At 34.8% G+C, this 9,706-nt stretch overlaps 1 protein-coding gene and 1 pseudogene across 1 annotated transcript; both read left to right on the forward strand.

Moving 5' to 3' along the window:
* Positions 1-949: 949 nt before the first annotated feature.
* On the forward strand, positions 950-4,520 carry LOC141832968 (tryptophan synthase beta chain 1-like; annotated as a pseudogene).
* Positions 4,521-4,811: 291 nt separating this feature from the next.
* LOC141823684 (uncharacterized) lies at positions 4,812-5,450 on the forward strand. The gene has a single exon (XM_074710951.1). The coding sequence runs from the start codon at positions 4,812-4,814 to the stop codon at positions 5,448-5,450; it is 639 nt and encodes a 212-aa protein (XP_074567052.1).
* Positions 5,451-9,706: the final 4,256 nt, after the last annotated feature.

The raw sequence follows: 9,706 nt of genomic DNA on the forward strand, positions 1-9,706 counted from the left end.
TATTCATGCAATTTCAGGATCGCATGAATTATTATTTTCAAAAATACAATATGGATATGGGTCCTAAAGATTTTTCAATTTAAAGGGCTGTTTGATTTTTTATTTAATTTCTACTTGATTTTTTATTTCTAAATTTGATATTTGATTTTTTTTAATTCTAGATTTGAAATTTGGAAAATTTTTGAAATTTCTATATTGATATTATCCTTCCAAAATTATGAATATTTATTTTTTTTAGAATAAATTTTCATATGATATATCAATTATTAGCCGTCCCCACTTAATGGGATAAGGCTTGGTTGTTGTTGTTGTTGGTTGTTGTTGTATATCAATTATTATGAATTTTTCTTGATATACAAATAATTTGATGTTGAACTTTCAAATTACACATAGGTTCAATTTTTGACTTATAAAAATTTATTATTTAAATAATTAAGTTTAATAGATTAGTCTGTGTAAAATTTTAAATTTTTGAATGATATGGATTCATCAATTAATTTTATCTTAAATTAATTAATGGATATAGAAAATTTTAAATTATTTTAAATAAAAAATAATATACTCTTGGAAGCTTTTTTTAATATATTAGTGCTCTCCTATATTTTAAATTGAGAATAGTAAATTTTTAAATCCATTGAAAAAATCTAAGGGTGAAAAAAATTGAAGTGAAAAGAAACAAAGGGTATAATAGGCACTACGTATTTTTAAAATTTTGAAACTTGAATAATATCTTAAGCGGTTCACTAAAATTTCATTTTCATTCCCACGTCACACTTGGTCCCCACTATCCGGCAACTCTAAACCAAATTCCGCGTAGTTTTCATATGCGCATAGATCTCTAGCCGTCCATCTGATATTCTCAGGGTTAAGAGATGAGTCTTTCTATTATTTTTCTCGTTAGCGGCGGGTTTAACTCACCTAAGTGCCCGGTGAGTGACAATGCGGTGGATCGCACGGTAATCGAACAGCGGTTAGGTAGAGGAACCTCTCGTAGTGAACACCCGATGACTGCTTCCGCGACATTCGCGTTTGGGAACCCTAGCCTCGGCCTCGCCAAACCGTCGCCGTCGTCCTTTCTCGGCGTCCAGATCCATCCCCAATCCGGGTTGTTCCGCCGAGTTGCCTCAGCGTCGCCGTCGTCCGGCCTTGCTGCCTCCTGCACCATGATCAAGGAAGTCATGGCCGTTGAGGCGAACAAGTCCGAAAATCCAGGCTTGGGGCTTAGGCCGGATTCCTTCGGTCGGTTCGGCCGTTTCGGGGGCAAGTACGTGCCGGAGACCCTTATGTACGCTCTCACTGAGCTCGAGGAGGCGTTCTGGGCACTCTCCAAAGACGAGGAATTCCAGGTTGGTTCGTGTTCGATTGAGTGTCTATTTAGTGTTGTTTATTTTGCTTGAAACTATGATCTTTGTCAAAGCATTGGAGTAGTATTCGTCAAAGCATAAACTGGAAGTCTGTGATATAGGAAGTTAATTGGATCATCTCTTTATGTTAATTCTAGTTTCTTCTGGGTTATCCTTTAGCTGAAAGATTATCATCTCTCCTTTTTTATAAAAAAAACCATGAAAAATTTCTTGTCATTCCTCATCGTTTGCCTTTGGAGAACTTATTTGTGTCGAGAGATGGAGGATGAAAGAATTTATTTCTATCTCTCTGTTTGGGAAAATTATTTAAAGGGACATGGGATGGGGACAGAGGAAAGCATATCCCTCCATTCTCCTTCATCATACTTATCTATTGTTTTTTTTATTAGGTAAATTGTAGGGTAGATTGTGTGGAGATTTTGCCCATATAGTTATCGTCAAACTGTCTTAAAATTTTTGTCTAAACTTCATGCCCTTTTCTCATCCTGAAGTTTGAAGTCTTTATTTTGTATCTTCGTTACATGTTCTTGTTGATAGTGTATATTATTATTCAATTGTTTTGTTTGATATCAGTAAAATTTTCTCTCCATGATGGTTTCTTGGTCAATGTGTAATCTATTTCACATTGAAGTATATCATATCTTCTTATGAAATTTGATTGAATTTAAGTAGCAGGCATGTCCCCTTCTTCAATTTCCAAAACAAGATGGAAAATTTCCTTTCTTGTTTTTCCATCAAAATCAATCTTCCTTCCCTTGCTTTCCATCCCCATAATAATAAGTCTAATAAGTCTTTCAGGCCTTGAATAATTTTAACTCAGAATTGAAGTGGATATGTTGCTACTAATAGGTGCCATTTTTTTTTTTTTAAATGGACTGTTTGATTAAAATCATGGGAAGCCAATAAACAATGTTGATAAAAAAAGGATAACAAAAAGCAAGGAAATACACATGATTGCTGCATTCTTTCCTGCTTCATGTCATTGAATGGGCATTTATTTGCTATCAACCTCAATTGCTTGTTTTTTACTGTCCCATCTCTCTTTGCAGAGAGAGTTAGAAGGGATTCTTAGGGATTATGTTGGACGAGAAAGCCCCCTTTACTTTGCAGAGCGGCTGACAGAGCATTACAGGCGTTCTGATGGGCAAGGCCCTCATATTTATCTGAAGAGAGAAGATCTTAACCATACAGGTGCTCATAAGATCAATAATGCTGTTGCACAAGCTTTACTTGCCAAAAGGTTGGGAAAGAAGCGCATCATAGCAGAGACAGGAGCTGGTCAGCATGGGGTTGCTACAGCTACTGTCTGTGCTAGATTTGGCTTGGAATGTATTATTTATATGGGTGCCCAGGATATGGAGAGACAAGCCCTCAATGTATTTCGAATGAGGCTTCTTGGAGCAGAGGTTTGTATGATTTTCAAATTGTTTCACCACATTTGCACAAATAGTTTTCATTAGAATTTGTGTGCGCATCACCATGGTTTTCAATCTAGAGTTTCAATCAAAAGATGCATAACCATTTTTTTAGATTGCAATCTTGTCTTCATTTTGTGATCTGCCTCAAAATTGTTTTTGGACTTGAAATACATGATGTTGGAATCAAGCCATCATGGTAGTGGTTTCAGATTTTGTGCAGTTAGTGCTCGCCCGCTGGGAATTTATTTACTTGATATCTGCATGACTGTATTGAGGCCATGCAGGTAAGAGCTGTCCATACTGGAACTGCCACACTAAAGGATGCCACTTCAGAAGCCATACGTGACTGGGTGACCAATGTTGAGACAACTCATTACATTTTAGGGTCTGTAGCAGGTCCACATCCTTATCCAATGATGGTTAGGGAATTCCATGCAGTAATTGGCAAAGAAACAAGAAAGCAAGCTTTAGAGAAGTGGGGTGGGAAGCCCGATGTTCTTGTTGCATGTGTCGGCGGAGGTTCAAATGCCATGGGGCTATTCCATGAATTTGTTGATGATAGGGATGTGAGATTAGTAGGTGTAGAGGCTGCTGGCTTTGGATTAGACAGCGGTAAACATGCAGCAACATTAACAAAGGGAGAAGTAGGGTTCTTCATGGTGCCATGAGTTATTTGCTACAGGATGATGATGGTCAAATAATTGAGCCTCATTCTATAAGTGCTGGGTTAGTAATTGGTTTTTAGTTACTGGACCAATGCCTTCTCCAGTTGAATCATACTTAACTATTTATTTATCCCTGATTATTCATTTTTGTATGCTAGGTTGGACTACCCTGGAGTTGGTCCCGAGCACAGCTATTTGAAGGATATTGGACGAGCTGAATACTTTAGTGTCACAGATGAACAGGCTTTGGAAGGTAACAGAAATTCTCAAATGCTTCGTTATTTCTTTCTATTTTTGGTTTTTAGTGGAACTGTATCTATACTAATGGCGGTTGTCTTCTCCACATTTTAAAATAAATTTACTACAGTCTATTAGATTCCCTATTGACATGATAAAAAAATAGCTGCAATTTCACTTGAAATTAGATATACAATTCATTTGTCATGTTTACTACAAAATGCAGGCCAGATGAAATCTAGTAGGCGCCTGCTATAATCTTTGATGTTTTAGTTTTCAAATTTCTCTTTCTTCCAAACTGCAACGTTCATTTGGATAGTTGTTGGGCTGTTATAAGCATGATTCTCGTCATTCTCGTAGTTACATGAACTTGAATTACCTGCTATTGTTCCGTTTTCAGCTTTCAAGCGACTGTCACGCCTGGAGGGTATCATCCCCGCTCTTGAAACTTCTCATGCGCTTGCATACTTGGAAGATCTCTGTCCCACTTTGCCAGATGGCTCAAAGGTGGTTCTCAATTGTAGCGGCAGGGGCGATAAGGATGTCCAAACTGCTATAAAACATCTTCACCTGTAATGAGAACATGCTAGATTTAATTGCTAGTTTGAAAGCAGAGGAAAATATGAAACCAAAATTCATCTGTCAGAACTAAGAGCTGTTTGTTGCAAGTCATATTTCTTCAAAAGCTGCTTTTGTAGAATGTTTTTGCCAATTTTCTGGTGTAATCTTATGTATAGCTTCAGTAAGAACAGTTGCCTTGCTTTTATGTGTTTCAATGTTACAAACATTGAAACACATAAAAGTAGTCAGATATGAATTTTATAACATTTTCGAAGTAATCTAGGTTTTATAATTTTTTTTTCTTCCGCCAGCAGAACGAAGACTTTCAATGTGCAAGCTCCGACTTACTTAACGAGTAATTAACCAACAAAAAAAAAAAGAAAGAAATTGTAGAAAACCATCACATTCCAGACCCAGTCAATGTTTTTATTTGGGAAAAAAAGGAGAAGACTCGATCATAGTCATAGAATAGAATGGTCTCCTAACGATTATACATCGAAAGGTCTCTAAATTCACCTCAAGTTCTACAAATGTAGAAATCCTGTGCTTTTGCATAGACAGATAGTATGTGGTGGTGGTGTGGGAGAGGAAGAAGCCTCAGGAGCATTGTCGTCAAGGAGGGCGACGTCGGATCGGCTCTCAACCTGAGCTCATTGAAGAAATCAAAGAAGAAGAAGAAGAAAGCAGCGAAAGAGAATCCATACTCGAGCTTAGGCCTCGATAAGTTCTCCTCGTTACTCTCTAACCTCGAGGCTCAAAGGAGAAGCATCGAAGCCGAATCAGAAGATACGACGACGACGATACTTTGGTTCAGGTTCACTGAGTCAAATGATTGCGTGCCAATCTTTCAAAGGCTCAAAAACGACCCCAAAGAAGCTGGTCGCCGAGAAATGCCATTGGAATCTCAGCCAACTCCTGCCGAGCATGCCGAAGGCAATAAAGTCAACGAGGTTAGTTTGTCCGAGGAGATTAGTAAGGAGATGGGGATCAAGAAGGTCAAAGCATGGTCATGGAAAGATTGGGCGTCTGAGCATCATCCGTTTTTATTGCTAGCTCTGGTTCTTCTTTGCTTGATGTTCTCGAGGGTGTTTGCTATATACTGCGCTACGATATGGTGGTATTTGGTGCCAAGAATACAAGGCAAAGATCCAAGAAGGAAATCGAGAAGGTTAATGAGAAAGAAGGGTGTAAATGTAATCGTCTAAATATGGTTTGCAGCGTGCATTATTTATCAGTTTGATTCGGAGGAAATCTCCAAGCTTTTCATCTGGTAGTCTTAGATTGTGTTTGTTTTGTTTGTTTGTTTTTTCAGTTGATTTTGAGCTGATTCTTTTCTCCCCCAATCCGTTGAGATTTCAATGATCTAATCGAAAAGTTGGCGTTTGAGGGTTGACTTGAACCGAAAAGAAAGAAAGTGATTAAGAGAAAACAGAAGGAAAAAAAAACAACTATTTTTATGGGTTTTCACAGTTTCTGTAGTCAACTACACCCTCTCGTGATCATCTCAAATTGACGGATAGCTATCGAGATCAATACTGTATAAATCAATATCTCAATCAACTCGAGCATTGATAAATCCAACTAAAGGAACAAAGAAATGTTAAAAACAAAAAAAGTGTGTTTCATGAGTGTCATCAGATCAAGAACTAAATGTATGAATGCCCTTTTCCTAAAATATAATAGTGGAATTGAGATAGCAATAAATGAGAAGTGGATTTGACCCGGTCGGAAATTAAAGTTAATTTTTAAAAATTATAACTTAGATTTTTTTAATTATAACTACATTTTATTAGAAATCCAAATTGACTACTTTCAACTTCGACAATGGATTCTAAGTATTTGGATCCAAGTGATCAAGTAGTAAAATTGTTCTTTATCCTATCTTCATTTTTTTAAGGCAAATTACCTTTTTTTTTTGTTGACTTCATCTACATTTTTTTTATAATTTTGGATAAAATATTCTCTATATTTTGGTGAAGATATTTTTACATTGAATAATTAGAGCCATCGGATTCTAGTATATCTATGACAAGATCTCTTGGTGAAGAATTCTATCAGTGCCTCAATATTATGGTGTAAATTAATTCATGAAATTTGGCAAACCCTTGATAGATTGATTATTTAATAAAAAGGATGAGGTTTGACTATCAATTTTGAAGAATGAACTCGTAAATACTGCACCAATATCAGAGTGTTTTATAAAGATCAAATATATATGCTTAGAAATTGCTCTGAATTCAGAAGAAGTAATTTTTGAAACTCATATGAAGATAAATATTATTCAGGGATTAAAGTATCTTCTATAGTAATCGGAGAACTTGTTATCATCAAAAGAGTCATTAGCTACAAAAATGGTTGAAATTTCTATCAAACGAGATGGAATTGCCCGTGTAGGAAAAAAAAATGTTTTAAAGGAAGGGAATATCAAAGCAACTCAATCCCATATAAAAAGGAAGAAGAGCCTTCTAATATCATCATGAATAAGATCTTCAAATGTTATAAATATGACAAAATAAAGCACATCATGCAATTTTGTCAAACTAAGTTAAATAAAGGTAATACTGCTAAGACAAAAAAGTTGAAGATTGAACATTGAACATTGAAGTTTAGATGTCATCTTACAACAGATTAATCTAAATTTTTAACTTCCAAGAGTATAATGGTTTATGCCATTGTTACATGTGCAGTGACGTGGGGGAGACGACAAGGGGAGGTTTAGGACTTGGTCTACGTAGAAATGCATGGGCTAGGTGGCCAGTTCAGGACTCGATTAATACAAATATCATAGTATCCAACTTATCGAGTTGGTCCGATCCACCGACTTGCAAATTAAATCGACATGCCGCTAGTCCGACCTCCAGACTTGAGCTGCAGGTCCAATCTTTCAATATATATGCAAAGGGACACTACTGTTATCATAACGCCAAGGGATACAACGGTTACAATGACACCCTTTTAGTGAGATGCATCCCTTGAACTTCTCTCCATGAGATCCGTCTCTTGGCTTCTCTCCAAATATAAAGGGGAAGGAGATTCTCTAGCAAATGATCTGATTTCATCATTTATTTTTACTTAATTATTTATCATTTCTTCTTTCTATTATACTATTTGAGCTTCTATGATGATTTAAACATCGGAGGGACATCGTCGGAATAACTCCCAGTGAGTCCTTTGACATGTGTTATTTTTCACAGAGTCGGCCATGTCATGTGAAGAAAACGAGAAGAAAATTTTGATGTTATCACTCTTTGATACAATTGGATATTTGTCTTTGCATCATCGCAGTGAGATATCTACCACATTATGAAGAATGAAAATATTCAAGAGCTAAGGTAGATATATGTTAGTCTACTTGGGCTTTAGCTGAGGGAGAGGGGGGTCCGACACCATTGAAGAAGAGCTGCAGCTCGGATTTGCAACAAGAGAAAGGAAGAAGGGAAAAAACGACTCCCTGGCCATTACATTGGTCAGTATTTTTTTTAAAAGCATTACCAGCTAAATAAATGACTAGTAACCTTGTTTATAAATAATGACCAAATATATATTTATCAATAATTTTTTTAAATAAATGATCGATAAATTTTTTTAAAAAATATTAACGAAATATATGTTACTGGAAATATTTATAAACAAATGGCCAGTAATTTTTATAAAACATATCGATCAAATATAAATACTTATCAATTTTTTTTAATTCACCAACCAATATATATTTGATCAGTATTTTCAATTAAATTACGGATCAAAATATATTTGACTACTAATTTTTTAAAAATATATATATTAAATTATTTTTTAATCAATTTATCAATCATTTCTACAAAATAATAATTAACAAAATTTTAACAAATAAATAAATAATTGATAAAAAAAGTGAATTTTACACCGAGTAATACATTATCCAAAAATTACAAAAAAAAGTAAATATCAAATAACTAATAAAATTTTCTTTAAAATAAACTATCTAAATAGGGCATGAAGTATTTAGACCATCTTCTCTTTCTTTTCGTAGATAAGAGTTGACTTAGATTGTTGTTAGAGAAACAAATATTGAAGTCTTGTATGTCTTTCGTGGGTGCTTTCATGGGAATACATTGTCCTACTTATGCTAACAAGTATGACTTAGATTGGAGGCTATTAGTTGATTGTTATGGTTCAGCAATCGATTGATGACAATCAAATTGAATTGAAAGAGTCATTTTACAATTTTAAATGATCGGATCCAATATGGTAGTTGATTGGTAAATCTAGCAATCAACTAGTAGGTGAAAATCAACCTGAGCAATCATCTTTAAAAGAGGATTTCAAGGAAGATTCTTCCTTGAAGATGTCGATTCTTAAAAGTTAAAGTGAAGTGTTACTACATTTCTTACCATCAAGAGACAATCTAAAACGACAAACAACAATCCAAAGTAAAGTTCATTTGTAAAAGTTGTAGCTTTCATTTATATTTGTGTATTTTTTGTATTGATTTGTAACAACAGGTATTATAAGAAACTTCTTTTATCTTCAAAATGTATCAAAAAAATAAGAAAGATAGTGGTGGTAGATCACTAAGATTAGACATTGTAGTAGTTATCTTAGGAGGTGGCAAATCAAATAAAATCGATTTATTGTGCATGTGTTTATATTGTTTTGTTATACTTTATTTTCGTTGTTTATTAATCTTTAAAGATGAGCACAAGTTCAAGATGAAACAATTGAAGTTATTCAATCCCTAGCTCGCATTAAGTTTTAACAGCGGCATGTAATAGCTATAGTTTCGTCGCTATTAAAATATATATAGTAATTATAATTTCATAACTACTATAATATATATGAACGATTTAGAATTTAAACGAAAGATATAAGTAAAGTAATAATAAAAATAATATTAAATAATAGTTGTGTCATTTTACATGTGTATTACATGAGGATGAAATATTCATTTGATAAAAAATTTGAAAACGGAACGTTCCTCTTACCATTAAAAAAAATGCTTGATTTTTGTCAAATTTAAATTACGAAGAAATTATTTTGATAAATTTCTCCAACATATTTATTTATGATAGCTACTTTCCTCAGGACGCAAAGCTGTCGCCGCCTCCGCAGATTAAAGACGGGACAAGGCCGGTGAAGTGCGGTGGCTCTCATCCAACGCCTTTACCTTTTATAGGCACTTCCCCCTCCTCAGTAATCGGCGCTTCCGATTTAAATAATTTTTTTATTAAATATCCTATTTAACTTTTTATTAGTTTGATATATAAAATCCATGTGTAGATCCTGCCGTCAGCTGTCACTGATTAATACGCATTCCCAATTGGAATCGGAAGTAAAAAAAAAAAAAAAAAGGATGACTCAAATCCCAAGCGATCCCTCTGCTTTTGCTTTATGCTTCCCTCGACTCATCACGACCGTCCGATCCCTTTAAGCTTCCATCTTCCACGTTGGATTCCAACTTCGGCATAATACATCGAGGCTG

The sequence above is a fragment of the Curcuma longa genome, chromosome 1, assembly GCF_044706935.1.
Source record: "Curcuma longa cultivar G26 ecotype Majalengka, Jawa Barat chromosome 1, ITB_CL_G26_1.1, whole genome shotgun sequence".
NCBI lineage: Eukaryota > Viridiplantae > Streptophyta > Magnoliopsida > Zingiberales > Zingiberaceae > Curcuma > Curcuma longa.

What these genes read in the sequence shown, in the direction of transcription:
- LOC141823684 (XM_074710951.1), top strand. Translation starts at nt 4,812, where the DNA reads ATGTGGTGGTGGTGTGGGAGAGGAAGAAGCCTCAGGAGCATTGTCGTC.